The sequence below is a fragment of the Motacilla alba genome, chromosome 4A, assembly GCF_015832195.1.
Source record: "Motacilla alba alba isolate MOTALB_02 chromosome 4A, Motacilla_alba_V1.0_pri, whole genome shotgun sequence".
Classification (NCBI taxonomy): Eukaryota; Metazoa; Chordata; class Aves; order Passeriformes; family Motacillidae; genus Motacilla; species Motacilla alba.
In genome coordinates, this window is record NC_052045.1 from 18,220,373 (window position 1) to 18,242,035 (window position 21,663).

A 21,663-nucleotide genomic window follows, 5' to 3' on the forward strand; every position below is an offset into this window, starting at 1 on the left:
AAGCCCCCTATATTATGAGAAGGCACACAGAAAACTATTATTGTCAGCCTCTTGATTTCAGCTGATGCTCCCTAAACGTATGATAATAATAAGGGCAGCAGCTTCCAAACATGAGGTAGGTACTTCACTCAATTTACAGTTAACCTGCAGCATTTGTTAGTGCAGAAATTTTTCATACTTAAAATTAGGCACATTCATTACAAAAAAATCAACAGAGGACTGCTATGTAAGCACTTCTGCATCTGCAGAGGAAGCCTGATCAGAGAATTGTTCCACTGAGAAGTGACAACAAAAGAAGAGATGAGGATCCAGTTCATTATGCACAGGTGCTGATGCTATGCCTAGAAAGCTGGAAAGACCCTTCAGCAGTGGGTAGCAAACTAAGCACTGAAGCACAAAGGCTGAAAAGGTCAAAACTCTGGTTTGAAATCCTTGTGAAACCACAGCCTAGATCATTATCTTCATTCCAGATGAAGTTTGCACATGAGATGCGGTGACCTCTCCACTGCCTATTGTATTCCCCCTTCAGTGTTGCTACATACCACAATCTCTTGATAATAATCTTGTCTTTCTTGCCTAGGTAATACACATTTCCTTGGGAAGACTCTTTTTATCATTTGCTCAGCTTCTTACAAGAATTCAGACTTCATTTCCAATCCACTTTATTGGTATAAAGACAAATGAAAGACATGTTGGAGGGAAGGGATGACATTCAGAGGGACTTGAACAGGTTTGACAGGTGGGCACTGGAACAGGATGCCCAGAGAACCCGTGGATGCCCCATCCCTGGGCGTGTTTAAGGCTAAGTTTGATAGGGCCCTGAGCAACTTGGAATAGTGAAGGTGGACCTGCTCATGATCTTTGAGGTCCATTCCAACCCAAACCATTCTAGGAATCTATGAAAAAACCTTTAAATTAATTATAATCTGCTCCTTTTCCTAATCCTCTCACAATGAGTCTATTATAAAATATATACCTGAACCTGAGACTGAGAAATCACAACCTACAATTTAAGGTATTGATAGTGCAAGTTCACTGCTCACAGAAGAGGTGTTAATATTAAACACAGCATTTTACCAGCCCTTTACAGCTGCAGGAAGCCTACAGGAGCTCTGGCACAAATTGGTGGTAACTCATGGATGTCTGCTGGAATGTTCACTTCTACATAACCAGTGCTGCCAACAACTGGTATGAGCAGTGATACCTGACACTGCTACTCACTGCTGTGCACAAACACCTCGACTTGCTTCGAGTCCTTCCTCTACAGACTTTGATCAGCAAGGGAATATCTACTTCTGTTAATGGCACAGTCAGGTTTCAATGACATCAAGAACATTGAATTTATATTTAAAAATAGATGGTTCCTTCCTTTTTTGGTAAGGTGGTACCATTGCTGTGCAGTCAGACAATTAATAAATAATAGCATGAGGACAAGACACAGCACTAATGGTGGTTTACACATTAGTAATATAAAATACAGGTTAAAGATTGTAACACGTCTTTCCTGCTGAGAGAATAAACTCATAACTTAGGCTAAGGATACCTTTCAACATCCATTTTCATACAGCACGGCCACTCTACTCTGCAACATTATTAGCCAGGTTTCAGCTCCTCAAGTGTCAATTTTTCACAAAGGAATAGAAATACTGGTGCTGTCAGATTAGGCTAAGCACAAGGCTTTTGTTGTCGTTTTAATTAACTAAACAGGGCAACGCAAAGCCCAGGGATACATTAACAGCCTAGCTGCAAGCAACACTTAGGCTGCATCCTGAAAGACACCATTTATCATTTTAATAAACCATCTGCCTGTCTTTCTCGTGCTGATCTTCTTTGCCTTCAGCACATCTCAGCTTACCACTCCCAGCACTCCCCTCCTTGGACAGGAGCCCTGTGCTGTTGCCAAAGCAAAGGGGATGCAGTCCCTGCACACTGCAACACCTAATTCTTGAACACTGCTTGTCTCTGTGTTTTGCTAACATAGAGCAATCCTCAGTACTGTCACATGACAGAAACATTGCAGGTTCTTCACTGATCTTTCAAAGAAATACATTCCAAACCCAACCTGAAGAAAGGCATGTGAGATGTATCTGTATGCAGAAGGGATAAGGACACACCTAGAGATGGGACAGACTCACCTGTTGACATATACTCCTCAGTACATACTTGGCATAAATATCCAAGCTGGCTGTTTCTACAGTTACTACCCGACCACCAGTCTTCCTGGTGCCCAGCTCATCATCCATGAGATCATCAACACCTCCCGGGTGGGAAAAGCCAGAGCCTTTTAGTTCTGCATCTCCTAAAAGGAAAGCACAAGTGTTACCCAACAACTCTAACCACAAAGCCTGACTCAAAAAACATCCTGAGATTCTATAAACTCTCCCTGTGATCAGTGACCTCTCTGCAGCCAACAGACTCAAAGCATGTTTACAGCTACAGACATGCCACATATTCACCAGAACAGATCTCCTCTGGCCTTCTGCACAGCCAACATGAACAATACACTGCCTTTCTCCCACTCCCCTGAGAAACATGGTTATAGGTTCAGGCTAACACAGGTACACACCCAGAACAAAGACAGCCTTCAGCACTGCAAAGACTGCTCCGTCCACAATACGATTTTGGGAAGCTGCCAGCAAGTGACGGTCACAGGAAGAGCGGATTCCCACAGTGGGTTTGTCTGTAAAGAGCACAAAGGGGAAAGGCAATACTCAGCAAGAGAGAAAGGATGGGCTCCAGAGCTGCCTGAATTATGTGCCAGCAAGTACCATAAAATCAGCTCAGAGAATCCTGAGGCCAGTTCCTTTCCTAACTGTAACATGGGGCGCATTTAATTAAGTTTCAAGAAGCATAGTGCCAATCACATTGTGACAAATGAACCATGAAATCCAAATGGGGTGCAGAGCCTGTGTCATGAACTCCAAGCTCCAACAGTACCCTAGACCTAAAATACAAGCTGGATTTAGAAATCTGAGCTATCAGGATACTGGTGAGAAGCCAAGAACAGAACTTCCTGGAATGTTTCCATCATCACACAAAAAAGGAGTGTTGTAAAACAGCAGCTTCTGGCACCAAGTTAAGAGGCTATACAAAGCTCAAGACACAAAAGAAGAAGTGATCATTACTCTAATGGCTTAGTGACAGCAAGGCCACCTCTACTGGCTGGTTTCCTGCCTCCAAGAACCTTCTCCCCAATGCCTGGCTACTATGGAGTGACATAAATGGAAGGACACTGTTCTTTGTCCTATGAAGAAAGTGCATCAGGCTTTGCCTGCTTTATTCAAAGCAAGCAGGTTATGATCTCTAACCATAAGGTCTCATATCTCTCTTCTTGGAGTGCAAGAGCCCTAGTACTTTCACAGTAAAGAAAGGCTCTAGGTTCATTCACTTACTGCCATCTTGCTGGCATGGGTTCAGCTGTGGAGTCTTAAACAGATGGAGTAAAATCCGGCAGGTCAGACGTGCTCCTGGTTCTGAGTCCTGTTCACTGCAGGCTGTGTGAAGAAAAGAGACAACTGAGATTTCTTAAGCACCAGGACAGCTGACTCTCAATCCAAAAGCTATTCACAGTGCACTGCCCTGGAGCAGCCAGCCGAGAAGCTGCAGCAGCCTTATTGTATTTACAAATATGGAGCATGTGCAGCAATTAACATGCAAGCAAGCAAATCCTTCAGTATTCTCCCCAGTGACATGCACTGCTTTCTGCTTGCTCCATCTTTCCAACTTCACCCTGTCAGGAGTCTGGATGCTGCAATCCCCAGAGCACAAATAGGAAGGCTTGGTGGCAGAGTAAGGCAGTGGCACAGGCGCTGTAAACCCAGCTAGCTGCTCTAGCCAAAATGCTAAGCTGAACATTATTATCAGTGGGAGGCATACTGCTGGAGTTCAGAGCTGAGTACAATGGTCACACAGTGAGGCTGATAACAGCTCCCCAATGTTTATTTCACCTCACACACAAACTCGAGAGAGTAGGGCAGAGAAAAACCTTAGCACAACCAGTTTTTGATAGAAATCAAAAGCCCCAAATTTCTCTAAAGCACCACATTCAGTTATTAAGTATAAAAGAAGTAGTAGAGGCACGTTTCACAACTATAGAGTTCACCAAGTATGCATTAAGCACAGGCCTTTGGGCCAGAACTGAGAGTCAGACAGGTTTGTGCAGGGATGCACTTACCAGCATTGAGGAGTGAGGGGATAGCAGCACAGCGAATCAGGTCCTCCAGCAGCAAGCACTGCCGGGCAATGAGAATGGCAACAAAAGTGGCCAAGGAATCATGGAAAGATAAGTCACTGACCTGAAAGAGAGGAGATCAGCCAGTGATCCAAACAGCCTCTACCTCATTCCCTCTGTCAGCAATTCCTAGGAGCTGGGTGGCAGAAGGGCCCATAACCCCTGGTCAATGTCCATGGTCTGCCCAGGCTGCAACAAACACCAACGACAGCCCCTCATATTCAAAGCCTTATCCCTGCCCTCAGAAGACAAAGCCTCCATCCCTTGTTCACTTTTGCCTTCTCCCAAGGCATCCCTCCACTCCTGCTTCAATTCCTTTTCCCCTTTTGAATGTTTGCACTTGCATCAACATTGCAGAGGAGATCATTGAAGCCACAGGTCCCATTATTGGAGGAACAGCACAAAGCTTTGAGCACACCCAGCCACTCGGCACTTAGAGACTTGCAGTAGCCAGTTAGCTCAGCACACAGGATAGCAATGTCGTTCACCCTGTTAAATAAATAATGAAAAAAAGCAGAGGGTCAGCTTTGCTACTCATGCATGCCATCAGGTCAGTGATTTTCTAAGGGACCACCCCAAGACAGCCAAGATATGGCCACTGGCATTCTTACCCTCATCTAAAGAATTGGCTTTGTCGGTAGAACCACGAAAGCTCTGCCTCTCACCTGTCTGGATCGTGGTGTCCCACACACACATGCATCAGTGCATTACAGACGAAACTGTAGCGATTGGCTGGGTTTTCATTGAGGCTCTTGCCCAGGTTAGTGTATGTGAAGTTATGTGCAGATGGATTCTCAATAGTGTCAATCATGAACTCTGGTTCCCATAGCATGTTGGAGTCGGATGGCTCAACGTTGCAATAGATTGTGTTCTTCACCTTGGAGCAGAAGTCACTAAACAGGACAGAAAAGCGATTAGGAACACAAAAAAACTACGTGGCCACTGAACTCTGGTGAGCAAAGACAAACCCTCTCCGGGAAAGAACACGTTGAAACCCAAGATCACTGTTTACCAATAAAGACCAACATTCCCAAAGGACCTGCTTTTCAAGGCCCAGGATGGTCTTACGGGCCATAGCATGAGCCACAGGGTAGGTTTCCAACCATCCTGTGGCGGCTTCTACCATGGTCAGCACATAGTGTTTGTCTTGGTGTCTCTGGGGCAGTGTGATGTAGTCAATCTGTCAGGCCTCCCCAATAACATTTGTTATTTTCTATTCATCCCTTTCTGTGCTTGCATTCCAAGACATGTTGAACATCCAGTTTATTTTCCACATCAACCAGAACTTTACAAAATTTTTATCAGTACTGTGGGGAGGAGACTCAGTTCCTCATAAATAATTTGAAACCTCTGGTAATTTATCCACTCACCCTCCTTTGGGCCTAAATCCACTATACACTTTTCAGAGTTTGCTGCCTCAAACCACACGGCACAGTAGTACCATGACATAAACAGGGGTCTAATGATGCTCTTTGCGCTGTTCTCCATTCCTTTCCAAACAAGGAATTTCTTAGGAGTGATCCCATCAAACAAGATCAAAATCAAAGTTTAAGTCAAGATGCTACAGTGGGCACTACCCACTGCACCTCAGCTGCATCAGACTCACCTAAAGAGCTCCCCAAATTTACTTTTGAGGTGACTGCAGGAGGTATACAGGTCGTAGAGATAGGCCAGGATACAGCGCTCTGCTGAGGAGCCATCTGAGCGGTTCATGCCATGTTTCACCACCCCACACAGACTGCAGAGAGACAAAAACCAGTGAGCTGAACCCTCATGCACCAAGTAGCTGCCTTTTAGGAAGGACATAGATGTCCATGCCCATTCTGAACCCTCAGCACATATACTGCTTCCTTACACACAGAGAGGGGAGAGGCCCTTACCCTTCGAAGACCTGAGCCATCTGGTCCTGGTTCAGGATAAGGCAGGAGTGGTAGTGCCGCAGCACAGCCACAATGCACAGGCACAAGCTGGTGGTATAGCTGCCAACAAGGTCGGAGGATTTCAACAGCAGTTCTGCCTCCACCACGCTCAGTTCATTCAGCAACTGCACCCAATGACAGAAAAACCCTTCAACAGCCACAGGGGTAAGGTATGGTCAGAAAGGGAGGAGGCACACCAAACCTACAGCCTATAGGACCTGCCAGGAAAGGCACTGCCAGGCACTTTCTGCTTAGGGATGCACCCCAGAACAGCTGGCAAAATGTCTCAGGCAGTGTAAGGGGCTGTCAGGGCTGGGGTATCAGAGGATTAATTGTGATATGGCCACAGGCAGTTTTAAGCAGCTTGTTTGGTAGTTCTATTCTGCATTAAATCTCACTCTGATATCCTTTCCAGGCTAACAGCCACAATTCCATCAGCTAGGCTTCAAGAGACACCTGGTACAGGCTGCAGAAACAGCAACAGGATTTTAGCAGGATTCAGAAGGCAGCTTGAGCTGCCATGTGCCAAGGATCTTTCCAGGAGAGCAAGGCAGGCAAGGTGCCAGGGACTGACAATCCCCTTCTCACTCAGAACAAGGCCCTGCTGCAACCAGGGACAGAGATGCAAGTCCTTTGGAAACAAGCCCAAACCCTTTGGAAGAATAATCCTCAGAACAGAACATGCAAGACTATCTGCCACAGACAACCTTTTCCTGACAGCTGCAGCCCAGAAGCATCACAATGGCCATATAATCTGACCACTCCCATGACACAGGTCAGAGGGTCGCCAGTGATGACCAGAGCAGGTCAACTATCACAGCACAGATCTGCTGCCTCTCAGGTGGACAAACCCCTCCCCAGAGAGCACCTGAGCACACTGCCCTTACCTGGATGGCAAAGTCGATAAGACCGCTGATATTGAGTGAATACTCCATCAAGTCAAATATGAACTGCACATGCTGCACCAGAGGCAAGTGGTATGACATTCCCAAAGCAAAGCTGGTGATCTGTTCCAAGACATTACGAGATACCTGCAAGTGCAAGACAACACAGAGTCTATCTCCTCTTCCAGAAGTCCCTCAGCAGGCTCATCTCCTTCCAGGAAGCTGCCCTCAGTAATACAAAGAGATACAGCCAGGGCCCAAAAAGGACAGCAGTCTTCAAATTTTCATACCTGAGATGTGACTTGGTGCTGATCAAAGTGAGAAAGGTGCTGGAACTTTGCAAAGATATCTTCAGCTGTTGGGAATGCTTCTGGCTTGCTTTTTTTCCTCTTCTGGCCTTCCTCCCCACCTACCAAAGTTGAAAACATCAGAAAACAGTATTAGGCTGCTTTCCTCACCAGAGGATCAAACATCAGCCATCAACTTCTGACAGTTCCGCAGCAAGATCAGCCCCTGTGATGAAGCACAGGCAAAAGGCCTGAGTCCTAGACTTTAAGTTGATAAGGACTATCTTTAATTAAAAAAAAGAAAAATTAAAGAACCCCTAACCTAAGAATGAGAGTAGGTCAAACATCAAGTTTATTCCAAATGGAAGTACTCCTTGGAGTATCCTTCTGTCTTGATTTGGAAATATACCTATTCTCTGATAAGAACAGGCATTCTGGACTGGAGATGCTCAGCCACAAAAGTTTCTTTGTCAGAGCACTCCACATTTTAAAGCATCATCTTTTCACCACATTTTAAGTTGCCTTTCAGGCATCATACTAAAAGAAAAATTGTAGACAGATTCTCAGCTGTTGGACATCAGATGCTTTCTGTTGATTTTGACCCAGCTATCCAAAGTTCCTATCCTACACATTTAGCATATGCCTAAAGTGTAACAGAATGATACATTTAGTAAAGTCTTTGCCAAATATGCATTGGCAAAGTATTTTTTGCTTCTTGCACAAGGATCTGAATGCAAGAATAAATAAAATAAAATATGAAAAGCCAAAGTTTTGGAAAGGGTCTCACTCTGAACATTGTATGACTTAATTCTCTTCTGAAGACAAGTTAATTAAAAATATTACCAGCAGGAAGCCAATTCTCTTACTTGCTGGTTAGTATGTTTGAAAACAGTGCACCATTCCAGAATCATTGACTGGTACCTCTTACCCGACACCGTAGATTGTGCAAAATCCTTTCACCGTGAGACTCCAGACAACGGAATCAGCCAACTGGAAAGATACTCTTTACTTCAAAAAGGAGCGTCTCCAGCTCTACTAACCTGTCTCTGCAGTGCTTTTTCTGTTTAAGACTTTTAGAATGTCTTTGGTTATTTTCTTGATCGTATGCCGAGCATCGTCCCGCTGTTTTCCAACCCCAAAAAGAACTACCAGCCTTTGGTTACACTCATGACTGCATGACTCCTCCTGGGGAACCAAAAGAGACAACTGCATTAGCAACTACACGGATGAATGCCTTCATCTTGTTTCACATCTGCATCTCTGAAAAGAAAAAGAAAACCTTCATCTCAGAAGCTTCTCTGGGAGTAAGCAAGGAGCCATCCAGAAAAGCAGTACTGCTCCTTAGCCAGCCACAGTAGGGAGAGACAGCAGCCTCATGACAAGGCAGCAACAGGGGAGCAGTTAGGAGCAGGTCTTGTACCTGAGGAATAGGGAAGTGTGTTGCATACTGGATGTGCCGAGGCTGGTCATACAGGGATGCTAGCATTCCTTCCACAGACTTATCCTTCAGCAGAGTCTTTGCTTCCTTTTCAGGATCTGGTTTTTCAGGGGAAGGGCTGGCTTTAGATTCACAATGCATTGGTGGAGAAAACATCTGGGGAAACATAAGAACAAGAAAACGTAGTTAGGAAACATGGTCATGCAACAATAAAGATCGCTGAAGGAACATACTTCTGCTCAGGCCTAAAAAGGAGTAGGAAAAGGAAGGGCTGGAAAACCAGCCAGCTCTTAAGACAAAAACCAAGCTAAAGTGCCAAGAGACTACTCTTGTTTTTGCTTCTGGTCCATGTTGTATATTAGATTAAACACAACAGGAAATAACACAATAGGAGTAATAAATTAATTGCTTAGAGTTTTGGAAACAGCCCCTTCCACAGAAGTGAGATCCTGGGAAAGCATGTAACTTTACATCACACTTGGCTGACATGTACCTTGAAAGGTCAAAAATGGCTGGATAGATGTAGGTACTCAGGAATTTTTCAAGCACCACGAGTTAATTTTACTACTAAGTGCTTCGAAGTGTTCTGCTACCATGAACTATGCCCACAGATATGAAGAACTGTAAACCTGAAGTAGTAATGAAGGCCACACAGTAGGATGAAAGCAGAGTAGTGTCTTCTTCCAGGATCAAGAAAACCTCTGCAACTGGTCACTTCCAATCTGATGCCATCATGGCCATTCATTTGCCATCCACTTCCAAGCAGCCCACTTCCCACCCTGCCCAAACACTGGGCTGGCAGTAGCCAGAGCATAAGAGGTTCCAGGAACAACTGGGACTCACTCTGCCCTGATGAACACCAACCTACATAAACAGGTTATATGGGCCTTTTGCAATGTGAACTGCCTTACAGCCCAGCCACTTCCAGCAGATACACAAAATCAAGGCACATGCTGCTCCTGGGCTCACTACAACACGCTGACCCTACTTACTGACTAACAGGAAATGCTGGAACGTACCGAAAAGTCTGTCTTTTCCATGTCATCAAAGAGCATGCTGGGGTTGTGGTCAATGTCCATGGGCTCTGAAAGACCTGTGTCCTGGGAACAGATAGAGCAGCTTTACATCTCAGTGATGCATCAGGGAACAAGAGAATATTTGTTGACTACATTGATGTCCATGCTGGACAGTGACAGCAGTATGCCACCACACCCATGGTGTCTGGCAAGTTGGAGCCTGATACACCTCAAATATTTTGGACAGGCCTCGCACAACACCTCATAATATGCTGCTTTGTATCAAGCCATGCAAGATTCTCCTATTTACCCTTCTGCAATCTGCAGGTCCTTTCCAGTCACTTAGACCATAACCTTAAATTGAAATGCTAAGGAAATAAGTTGAGGGAGCGAAGAGCAGAAGTCAGTGGTACATTCTCCAGCAGGCAACAGCAAGGAGGCTGCAAAGCTGGTAAAAACAGGCAAGCACAACACAGATGTACAGGAGGGCCATGGTGCTCACGATCTCACCTCCAGCTTGATGCCACTGCTTCCTTCTGTCTCTTTCCTGTCATGTTCCTCAGCAGGGTCATCAAAGGGTGAGGGAGGGCGAGGTCCATGAGAATCCATGGCAAGATCACCCCGGGAAATAAGCGTGCACATATAGATGTTGTGGGAGAAGACATCATGTCGGATTAGCTCACAGAACAGCAGCACCAGATTAAAGAACTCCACCTTCTCGTTTTCCTTCCCAGGATCAGCTGAAAGGACAATACACACAGTCAGGGCTATCAGAGTAGTTCTGGACCACTATAAGCAACACCAGCCTAACCTAGGATAAGGGAAAGCATTTCCTGAGATGTCAACACAGTGACTGACACATAGTTCTGAGATTACAGCAGGGACTAAAAGCAGAAAGTCCAGTTTCAAAAATTAGCAATTAAGTAAGTCAAAAGCTCTCCAGTGTCACAGCCCAGAGGCACTGGACTTTAGCCTAGAAGTGCTATTCCTGAGTGTACAAACACCTGCCTGCATCATTCAGACCTGTTATCCTATCCTCCTTAACCTGTTTGCAGCATTTCCCATCAGAGCCAGAGCTCTGTCATCAGTTAAAAACCTCCCTTTAGTTCTCAGCCTGAATTAAGTCCTGATTAAACTCGTTTATACTTAGCCAATGCTCTGTTAACAGAAATACCTCTGTACCATCTTTCTGTCATCTGGCCCTGCAAGTTGCTTCTCCTCCCTCACCAAGATAAGCTCTGAATTGCAAGGAAGCCAGATAGAGAATTCAGATACACCCCATACCTACACACAAGAGAACTTCACACAAATTCAAAGTTTGCAAGAGAGGGAAAGCTAGAAACTGGGAGACCACAAATTCTTATTACATACTTAGCATGGGAGCTTGAGTGTCAAGGAACTGCATAAGGACATCCTGAAAGACAGGAGCACTGGCTGCTGACAGAGAGCCTGAGGAGATGGAGCCCTTCTCATCCACGACTTCAGAGTCCCCACATCTCTGTAGAAACAGAAAGAAGTACTGACTGCTGACATAGAGGAGAAACTTCCTCTCCATAGATCTCAAAAAAGAAGCCTTCAAGAGAATTTTCCTGTCTTGCTCTTATAAGCAAGCCACCACACCGGTTTCTGTAAGCTCCTGCACAGTCTCCAAGTATGTCAGTGCTTTTGCACGGCAATCAGCTGTCCTCAAATGTATCCAAGAAATGGGATATGCATGATCCCACAGGCTCATTTATGACCTACATTGGGTCAGATGGAGCAAATGCCATAATTAGCAGCACCAGTACAAGAGGCACTGTGCTGATCAGCCTTTGTTGGTGTAACAGGAGTTAGGTAATTTCTGCTCTCCTTTACTGCTGCCAGCCTTCCAGGAATAAGGACCTACCTCAGCTTCGATCTCTGCTTGACGCTTCTCCAGGAGTTTGGCCACAACCATGGCCCTGTGGCGCCCAGAGCGTTTGTAGCTGACAGCCCACTCACACAGCAAGGCCACCACTGCGTCATCATCTGGGGAGATCTGGGGGGATATAAGCACTGCAGTGAGAACCTGAGCTAAGCAGAAGAGGGGAGCAGATATAACAGTGGGTCTACTCCCCACAGAACAGGGACTGAACACTGCTACATTCCCCTCCTCCTAACAGGGAGGATACACCTCAAGCTAGAGCCCTCCTGCTCTCACTGCATTTTGCATCATGAGGTCCACAGCCCCTGACAAATCTCCAGACTGACTCTGCTTCAGAAAACTATGTCTCTTCCAGCAGCACATCTACAGCGTGCTAATCACAGCACAGAGTAAAACACAACTTCTCGACACCCTCATACAAAGTATATGAAGCCAGTCCTGCCCTCTTCTAGGAACCAGTGCAGTAGCGGATGCACTATGGTCCTACACATCAGAAATACATCAACTCCCAGGCTAAAAGGAACCCGAACTGTGAGCTCCCAGGAATCAGCAGCCAGCCCAAAATGTGACCAGGCTAGTACTGACATAACAAGTCCTTAGCACCAATCTGGTTATGCAGACTGACATCTTTCATCAGTGAATTCTCTCAAGCTTACATTCTAGAGCACAGACCCCTCCCTTCTCATTTTAGTACCTCCCTAACAGAGCTGCATGCAATCCTTTTCAATGGAGATCATGTCTCTTGGCCAAAGGCCACTACCTAGTCAGCTCTCTGCAGACACAGGACAATAACAGCGCGGTTATAAACAAGAACACAGCCACATCCAAGACCAGGGCCCAGCAGCCAAGTCCCAGAGCACCTCATGACTGTCTTTGGTTGGACCCAGCCCAAATATCCTGTTATACAAGGAATCCAAAGAGTTGCTGAAGTCAGATCTTTCAAAGCTGTGACTGTCCAGAACTTCTAAGGTATGCAAGACACGGCCAATAGTGAAACCTAGAAGAGAACAGAGAAGAAAAATATGTATTTGGCACCTGGTATAACAGACTGTAGAGCAACACCAGATGTGTTGCCAAGGTCAGCTAAGGTCAGAAAGGCCTATACCTCATATCAAGACAGTTCCACAAGGAAGATGGGTTGTAGCTGTAGATGATTCTCTACTAAGTGGAAGAGAGGGTTTGGACCCTTTATCCAAATGCTAGATGAACCCTTCTCTAAGGGAAGTCTGATGCATTCCTGCTGCCCAGGTTAAGGACATGAAATCATGAAACTTCCTAGCCTGGTCCAGCCCTCAGACCTTACTGGTCACCCCCACAGAACGAGATGAAGTCACAAGTATAGTCCAAAGACAATCAAAAGGGACTTCAGGACCTTGGGATGGACCATTAGAAAGGGATTCTGGAACAGAGATTATTTTCCCTTCTATCCTTCCAGTTACAGGCAATGACATTGGAAGAAACAGATGAGCCTAGTCTATCAATACATGGCTCTATAGCTGGCATTGCCACCAAAATACTGGGTTTTTTTCTGACAATTGGAGGGCCTACACAGCACCAGGAACGCTGGACTGCTCAGTGTATGAGAAACTGGTTGGACAGTCACACCCAGATGGTAGTGGTCAAAGGCTCAGAGTCCCAATGGACATCAGTGATGAGCGGTGACACAGACACAGATCAAGTACACTCACAGCAAGTGTGTAGACGACACCAAGCCAAGTGGTTTGGTTGACAGTCCTGAAGGATGGATGACATCCACAGGGACCTGGACAAGCTCCAGCAGTGGCCTGTGGGAATCTCATGGGGTTCAACAAGGCCAGGTACAAAGTGCTGTACCTGGGGCAGGGCAACCCCAGTATTGATCCAGGATGGGGGATGAACAGATGGAGAGCAGCCCTGCAGAAAAGGACTCGGGGCTGCTGGGGGATGAGAGGCTGGACAGGACCCAGCCATGTGCACTCACAGCTCAGAAAGCCAAGTGTGTCCTGGGCTGCAGCAAAAGCCCAGTGGGCAGCAGGGGAGGGAGGGAGGGGATTCTGCCCCTCTGCTCCACTCTGGTCAGACCCCACCTGCAGCGCTGCCTCCAGCTCTGGGGTCCTCAGCACAGGAAGGACATGGAGCTGTTGGAGCAAGGCCAGAGAAGACTACCAAGATGATTAAAGGCACGGAACACCTCTTCTGGGAGGAAAGGCTGAGAGAATTGGGATTGTTCAGCCTGAAGAAAAGGCTCTAGGGTGACCTAACTGTCACCTATCACACTAAGGTGGGCTTACAAGAAATCTTGAGAGAAACTTTTTACAAGGACAGGACAAAGGGGAATGGTTTTAAACTGAAAGAGCATAGACTCAGACTAGATGTTAAGAAGAAATTCTTCCCTGTGAAGGTGTGATACGGGTTGCCCAGAGAGATGGTGGATGCTCCATTCCTGGAAGCATTCAAGGCCAGGCTGGATTGGTCCTGAGCAACCAGATTTAGGGGAAGGTGTCCCCGCCCATGGCAGGAGAATTGAGACCACTTGATTTTTAAGGTCCCTTCTAACCCAGACCATTCTACGATTCTATAAGAAGTTTCTGTGAGCTCATTGCTTGGGCTCACTACCCAAGGAAAGTTGTACCAGTCAGGCAGGGGTCCACCCAGCTTAATACCCCGACTCTCACTGTGGCCAACAGCAGATTTTAGGGCAAAGCATCAGAGCATGGCACACAGACAAGAGTATAGTTCCCTGGTAAATATTTCCAGCTCCTAGTAACAGAAACTCCCCCTACACCTGGAGAAATGGACCCCTATAAGAATTTGTTTTGGAAAGAAAGGAGCCGTGTCTTACTGCTGGTAGTAAATACAAACAGTAGTAAACAGGAAAAAAATAAAAAACAATAGCTAGACAGGAGTATTATCAGAGTAGCCCATGGATCAGGGGGAAAGGAACTTTAATCTACAGCAAGTTACCTGCTGTGGTTTCTTGGCACTTGTCAAATGACCAGCGAACCTCCACAGCCTGGCCACGTTCCTTTATCTGCTGCTCAATTTCACGCAGCTTTGCCCGAACCTAGAAACAATGGACTTGTGTAAATACACAAAAGGATGTCTTAGAAGTCCTGTGAACAAAATTATTAGAAAGCAAAGAGATTGACAGCAATTCTACTTAAGGTTAGTGAAGTCCTTGGAAGATGGGCAGAATCTATCTGGCTTATACCAGAATGAGAGCACTTAATTCCTAGGGATAGAGACAGCACCTCCAGATCTGCTTATCACACAACATGAAAAGAAAATTCTGAAAGAGCTAAGATACAGTTTGTTATCCCAAACCACATGAGCTCCTTTTGCTGAAGGCTGCTCACCTGCTGTGTAAAGGCTGAATTCCCCCCTGGCATGGGCAAGTTGGATGGGGCTATAGGCAGGTGGTCCAATGGAGAGCCAGTCTTTATTCTGCTATCAGTCAAGGAATAATGCCACACAAGGGCACTCGGGCAACACAAAATTATACTCTGCAACAGATAGAAAAGTCAGTACCACTGAGCAAATTAAGGTCAAAACAATTAAGTAACATTTCTACAGAACTAACCACTACCTGGTCCTATTACCCAGGCACTCATTATCCTCTATACAGCATATTTACTATCTGGATGGGTTGGTTTCGGATTTTTATATTAGAGACATGTTTTATCACATAGAAAATAGAAAAAAAAACCAAAAAACAAAAAAACAACAATCCTCTAAACATCTTGACCAGAAAGCAAACAAGACTTACTAACAAGACTTACTAAGAATGCAAAAGGTTTATTTATAACCCTACATTGCTCTTTAACCTTTGGTTCTAGAAAGGTCCTTACTTCTAGCCAATTGTACTATAGAAATTTTCTTTTCCTCTTTTGCTCTGAGAGCTGGCTGGCTGCTTCCTGATCCTGCCAGGGCTCCTTCCTCTCAAGTTTCTCTCTTGAGCAGCAGATTCCCAAGCTTTGTGCTCTCTTCCTCTTCAACTCCTGCTCCATTCTGCACTCTCTGGAACCTTCTCTGCTTTAACAAGTCTTTTCTCCCCTGGAAGAAACAATCTCCACTCCTGCATGGACCCACCTCACCTAGTCACTCTCCTCTTGAAGGAGAAAAACACAATCATGAATGAATGCACATGCTGAGCAGAACTTGCCTCTCTCTGACATAAGGACAGTAAGAACTGAATCCCACAGTGTCAAAACAGCACCAGCTCTTCAAACATCTATCAGTAAGGCTTTGGCAACCTTGCCCTTTTATTGCAATGTAACCTTTAATCAATCCCACCTACAAAGATTATGAGTTTAGAGTAGTTCCTTTTCATAGCCTGCTACCACTCCTAAATCACTACATTCTTCCATAAAGTGGAAGGGGCCGTTTCTTGTATGTGCTGTTTGGTTGTGGGCTGGTTTTTGGTTTGGTTTTTTTTTTTGTTCTGTGGGAACTTTTTTTCTGATGAGGGGATGTTTGTTTTTAAGCGTTGACAAAATTAAAAAGCACTTTCATTTCTGGCATAATTTCCTCTCCTGGATGAAAATCTGCTATTGATATACACATGGGAAATAACCCTTTCCTTATTTCTCATCCCTTCTTTTTCTCAGCCATGTGAGGTACCTGTGAGTAGAGCAGAAAGCTCTATTCCAAACCATTTTTCTTACGCAAGTCAGTCAAGGGCACTGCTACAGCACTGTCTGACAAAAGCTCTGTAGCACATCAGCAAAGATAATCCTGGTTTGATATTTTTGTACTTACAAAGCTGCTGACTCAGACTGTAATGATTTTTCTGTGATGGCACACAAACTATCCCTGTTGACCCCAGAATCATCACCACTTAAACGTACCTGAAGGATGCAGCTGAGCCCATACACCACTGGCCGGTGCTGGGGGCACAGTAATAAATCGCTGAAAGGGCTGGGAGGAGGATTCCCTGCAGCCGGCTGAGGGGTGGGAGTTGAAGGAAGAGCATTCCCTGTCTGGGCAGACAGGATGTGTGGTGGGTGCCCACCAGCACCATCCAGCTGCATAGCAAGCCTGCGGGTGCAGAAGTAGGCCAGACGTCTGGACAGGTACGCAGACTGCACAAACTCTCCAGAGTACTGCAGGGGAGACGGAAGGAGGAGCAAACATCCTTGTCACAAGGAACACAAGGAAAAACCCCGACCTTCCCAATGTACTACACTGTGTGACACTGCCTTGAAGAGGCAGTTCCTTTGTACAGAGAGCTCCTTAGCATTGTGGATCACCCACTGGCTACTAAGCATCAGAAAAAGCCTTGAAATGCTTTCTGGCAATGACTTAATGTACAAAAATGTACCCACACCCAGCCTTCCAAGAGCTTCAAAGGTTTGCCCAGAATCCGTTGCAAGAGAAAGAAAGAAAAAAGTAGTTTCCATGTACTGGTGCACAACCAGTGGAACTATCACAGCTGTGGCACAGGCAGGGATTACCAAGTCCAGTGCAGGGAAAAAGGATAAAGGAGAATAAAAACTGGAAAAGAGCAGCACTAAAAAGACATCCTTGAATGAGCTAAGAAGGATGCTCATAGGGACACTCCCTGGTATTCTTGGTGCAAAACAACTCATTATCCCCTTAGGCAATAGGAAGGGGATGGTCAAAGCAGAAGTCAGCACTCTCCTAAAACAAGCTGAGAGTGTATTTCTCACCCGCAGCAGCAAAGGAAGGAGCATTTTCAGAAATTCATCTTCTCCTGACCGTATCTTCTCAAAGCACTCGAGGACCCACGTCAGGAATTCATGCCGGTCCAACATGCCATCCTGCACACAGATAAAAGCAGAGCAAATGGATGAAAGTTGAAGTAACCTCCACTACAGTAAAGCAGAGCAGCAGCAGCTTGCACTCCAACAGTGGAAATAACTCTGGAAGTTTTCACAGTTCTGTGCTACCCCTGTCCTGAGTTCTGTGCTACCCCGTCAGTTCTGAGCTACCCCCTGAGCTCAAAACTGCCTCTAGTCCTAGTGGTCTATTCACTAGGAAATAACATCTTGCAGAAACAAATCACTTGGTATCCACGCTCCTTGCCCTCCTCTGCTCACATCAACCCAGCAGCCCCTGCAGTCCCTCACCTGGAACATGAACATAGCCAGTTTCTCATTGTAGTCCCACTGCTTCAAAGCCTGTTCCACCTCTTGGGGCATTGGTCCCGATGGTGAGCCACAGCCTTGCCCTGGGAGCTGTCTGTAGAACTCTGCAATTTTCTGCAGCTGCTCTGACAGGTACTTGGTGATGATCTGTGTCCATTCTGGAGAAAAGAGGTTAGCAGTGAGCACTGTGGCAAAGAGAAGCAGGAAAGAACGAGGATGGTGCATAGGTGAAAAGCCAAAAAATCCAGAACACAATCGAAGAACTCTTCTAGACCACAGCAATCTGGAGCAGGCCAGGATGCAAAGGATGTTGGATCCAGTAATGCTTAATGAAATTAGGAACACAGACAGGGAGTAACATACCAAAATTCTCTGGGAAATGTACATACTCACTTGGGAAGCAGCTGATCAGTCATCACTAAATTGCAACTTTACAATCTTTGTATGGTAAGAAAAAAACAGGTAAGGCAGCAAAGGAGCTCAATAGAACTTAACAGGGAGAAAGAACAGTAAGGATCCCAGGAAGTATTTATGGCTGCTAAGACTTATTTTTCACTGTACTTTCACAGGTGGGCCTGTTCAGACAGCTACACACATCAGAACCCAAGGACTTATCAGCAGGAAACAAGTTTATTTCGATTTCCAGGCTACCGCTTACTAATCAAGAGCAGGCTTAGAAGGAAACAGCTGTGACGGGCAAACCCAGTGCTGCACACAGAGTGCTTACCAATGAAGGGATCAATGACGTGACGCTTTTTCACCTTCGTTTCCGTGATGGCAGCATAATAGGCACAAGTCATTTTGATGAGCCACGCTGCTCTCATTACTGGAACGGTGTATTTTGCCAAATAACCAAAGACCTCTTCCTTCTTGCTAAAGATAGGCACCTGTAATGAAATGGAGAGGGAAAACTGAACCAAGCACTGGGAATAAGAACCGAAGCAGCTAAAGCAGCTATACCTGCTGCAGGTATGAGAGAGGTAAAAAGGGAACAGAGCAACACGGTACCTCTACCTCAAAAAAACCTGCTGCCAAAATTCACTTGTGGTCAGAAAGCAACAGTACCAAAGCTGCATTTCAGTATGAACAGAAACAAAACAAATTGAAAGAAGACAGGAAATATAATTACGCCACTGTAAATCCATGCCCTGAATCCTGCAAACATCTTGGAGGTTATCCTCCAGAGAGCACAAGAACAGCTATGAAAGATACAGACTAAGGACTGAGTCAGTAACAGAGTATCTGCCATGCAAAGTGAAGACAGGACTCCTCACTTTGTATACAAAACCGAGCGGTTACTGAAGTCTCACAATATCAGGACTACTCAACGGAAGACTGAGAGAAACAGGGAGCTGAGTACATAGTAGGAAGGAATTCATTAATCCAAGATTCAAAATTCAAGATACAACGTAGGAGGATACCAGTGAAATCATCAGGCTGCACGACTATAAACCAGGAAGCAATAACACATCCCAGGGAAAAGTACAGCTGCGGGGCTCATTTCCACACAATGCTCTGGAGAGCAAAAGTACGTGTCTTTTCACAGAGGAATGAAAAAAATTCACAAAAGACAGGTCCATTTGGCAGGTACCTTCAAGTCCCTGAACTACTGATGTTCATCTACCTGCTGCGTTTCCTACATTCTTCCCAATTGCTCTCTGATGCCTCAAAGTCAGACTTGGCTACTGACAGTCACTCTCTCACATCTAAGTTCATGAAAATGGATGGAGCTCATAGCAGGAAAACGGGAAAACCTTGAAAGGTTCAAGCTTTCACCATGACCACTGACATTTCACCATGTCAGTTTCAGGAAACTGACAGTGAAAACACAAAGAAGGACTAAGTTTATAAAGAGTCAGATTCTGGGAAAATCTGATTATTTCCCCCCCAGGAATGACTCAGACCATTTTGCAACTGGGAGTTATGATTCTTCCACAGTGCATACCAGATTCACAAGCACCTTGTTTGTAGGCTTCCCCTGAGAGCAGCTATCTCCCTTGTTATCAGGCCTAATAAAATGCCAGACTAAGACCCTTCTTTCGTACTCTACAGAATTCACAGACTCCAAGGCCTAGAAATACTGTAGCCTGGCCAAGACTGAATGATAGCACATGTACTCTCCTCTGCTGGAAAGCAGAAACACCTCACTGCAACAGAAGTCTGGGAAGTCATTTAGGCACTTATTTTCAGTAACTCTCACTATGACTTTTGAGAACTTGAGAAACTTTCCACAACAGAAATGTCCTAACCTAAACAACACACCAAAGGCAACAGTGGCAGCTCTTCTGAAAAACAATGGAACCTTACAACAAATTGGTCGTGTCCTACAAGCCAAAAGGCAAAGCTGAACACACCTCAAAGTAACAGCCAAGAGACCAGATGTCAAAGTGTGGATGACCAGAGTCAGGGCACTACAAATCCTACATCCACTCTTCAAGCTGAAAGCTTCACAAGATATATAGACAAGGAACTTCTCCAAACAGTAAAAACCTTCAGAAAACCTCCAGAAACAAGCACAGATTAAATCCTCTGCCATGCCAGGCTGCCTCTCCTGTAACATACCTTCTTAGCAAGATGAGTGAGGGGCTTAGTTCCGGCCAGATCTGTGAACCAGTTGTTTATGGCACTCTGAGAACGTGCTGTCACCAGCCAAAAGTTATCCTTCTGATTGACCTGGGGTTTCCGTCTCCCTGTGTCAGGCAGGGTGTTGCACCGTAGCTTTTCTGCAATAATACTGCTAAAATTTGAGCTGATCTGGAGGAGGAGAAAAAAGGATTCATTACATTTCACAGGTCAAAGACCTGATCAGTGTGCTTAAAATATCATTTATCATTCCTACCAGAAATCTCACCAGAATCAACTTTTGAAACACAAAGTAACTGCCAATAACTCCTTTGTTATACTTGCAGACATTAATGTGTCTAGACAACTCATACAATAATCAAGCAGGGACTCAAGCTGAGATGGACACAACCCTTTAAAAATACTTGTCCAACCAGACAGAAGGCTCCTCAGACAGAAGTCAGCCAAGAAAAACAAATATCCTGTGCTTATTGATTGCCTTCCAACCCAGGTCATTACTAGTTGTTTTGTCAGGAAGTCAACATCTTGATTTCAGAGACTGGAAAAATGGAGTTGAAGCCTATTATATAACTCCCATTTTTAAACTTCCAGATGTTTCACAAAATCAAACTTTCCTCTTACTGTGGCCATCATGTAACCAAACTAATAAGGAGTTTCTCTCTCCTACTCTCATAGCCTTGTGCTTTAATAGCAGAATTTAAGGAGTCCTAGATGCTGGCTTAACGAACACTGCAGGCATAGACCTGCCCCAAAGATGCACTGAGTTAAACAAGAACCCGCTCTCTCAGAGGTAGGACGCAGTTCTAAACGAATGCAGAACTTGGATTCTACAAAAACGGAGGGTCAAATCTTAAAAACACCCATACAAAAAGGAAAGATCTCCTAGTTCTCGACACAGGGAAGGAACGAGACCCAGGACCGTCCATCCAGGCGCCTGCCCTGCCAAACCCGCCCTCGACCGTCGGGACGTCTCTCACCTTCGCCGGGTTGAAATTGACATTTTTGGCACTGCCGTGCTCGTCCCCAGAAACCGCCGGTTGGTTATTGAAGCCTTGCTTGACATTCAGCGCAGTCAGCTCATCCTGCGGGAAAAGGACGGTCAGCAGGGCCCGGCCCGGCCCCTCCGCCGCAGCCTCTGTCCCCACCGCGGGGGCTGAACCGGGCGAGGCCCGGCCGCTCTCCCGACCTCCCCCGGCCCTCGCTACCAGGCACCGCCCAGGGCAGCGCTGGGACACCGGGACCGCGGCTCCCCCGGCCCGGCCGGCGCCCCCAAACCCCGGGGTCCCGGTGGGAGTGGGACGTCGCCCCCTCGCCCA

At 45.8% G+C, this 21,663-nt stretch overlaps 1 protein-coding gene across 8 annotated transcripts in view; it reads right to left on the bottom strand.

Moving 5' to 3' along the window:
* The window catches only part of MED12 (mediator complex subunit 12), a 35,873-nt gene that overhangs the window by 12,735 nt on the left and 1,475 nt on the right, over positions 1 to 21,663 (bottom strand). For all 8 annotated transcript variants that reach the window (XM_038122731.1, XM_038122733.1, XM_038122739.1 and 5 more), the window contains exons 2-26: positions 21,325 to 21,429; positions 20,327 to 20,518; positions 18,492 to 18,651; positions 17,747 to 17,922; positions 17,327 to 17,437; positions 16,505 to 16,759; positions 15,014 to 15,160; positions 14,622 to 14,721; positions 12,539 to 12,675; positions 11,661 to 11,792; positions 11,147 to 11,273; positions 10,286 to 10,515; positions 9,779 to 9,859; positions 8,742 to 8,915; positions 8,362 to 8,506; positions 7,325 to 7,443; positions 7,038 to 7,181; positions 6,112 to 6,275; positions 5,838 to 5,969; positions 4,897 to 5,124; positions 4,576 to 4,720; positions 4,175 to 4,295; positions 3,393 to 3,494; positions 2,567 to 2,680; positions 2,136 to 2,299 (exon numbers count right to left, since the gene is read on the bottom strand). In XM_038122731.1, the coding sequence (XP_037978659.1) occupies positions 2,136 to 2,299; positions 2,567 to 2,680; positions 3,393 to 3,494; positions 4,175 to 4,295; positions 4,576 to 4,720; positions 4,897 to 5,124; positions 5,838 to 5,969; positions 6,112 to 6,275; positions 7,038 to 7,181; positions 7,325 to 7,443; positions 8,362 to 8,506; positions 8,742 to 8,915; positions 9,779 to 9,859; positions 10,286 to 10,515; positions 11,147 to 11,273; positions 11,661 to 11,792; positions 12,539 to 12,675; positions 14,622 to 14,721; positions 15,014 to 15,160; positions 16,505 to 16,759; positions 17,327 to 17,437; positions 17,747 to 17,922; positions 18,492 to 18,651; positions 20,327 to 20,518; positions 21,325 to 21,429 (3,705 nt within the window). The remainder of the gene's footprint in view (positions 1 to 2,135; positions 2,300 to 2,566; positions 2,681 to 3,392; positions 3,495 to 4,174; positions 4,296 to 4,575; positions 4,721 to 4,896; positions 5,125 to 5,837; positions 5,970 to 6,111; positions 6,276 to 7,037; positions 7,182 to 7,324; positions 7,444 to 8,361; positions 8,507 to 8,741; positions 8,916 to 9,778; positions 9,860 to 10,285; positions 10,516 to 11,146; positions 11,274 to 11,660; positions 11,793 to 12,538; positions 12,676 to 14,621; positions 14,722 to 15,013; positions 15,161 to 16,504; positions 16,760 to 17,326; positions 17,438 to 17,746; positions 17,923 to 18,491; positions 18,652 to 20,326; positions 20,519 to 21,324; positions 21,430 to 21,663) is intronic.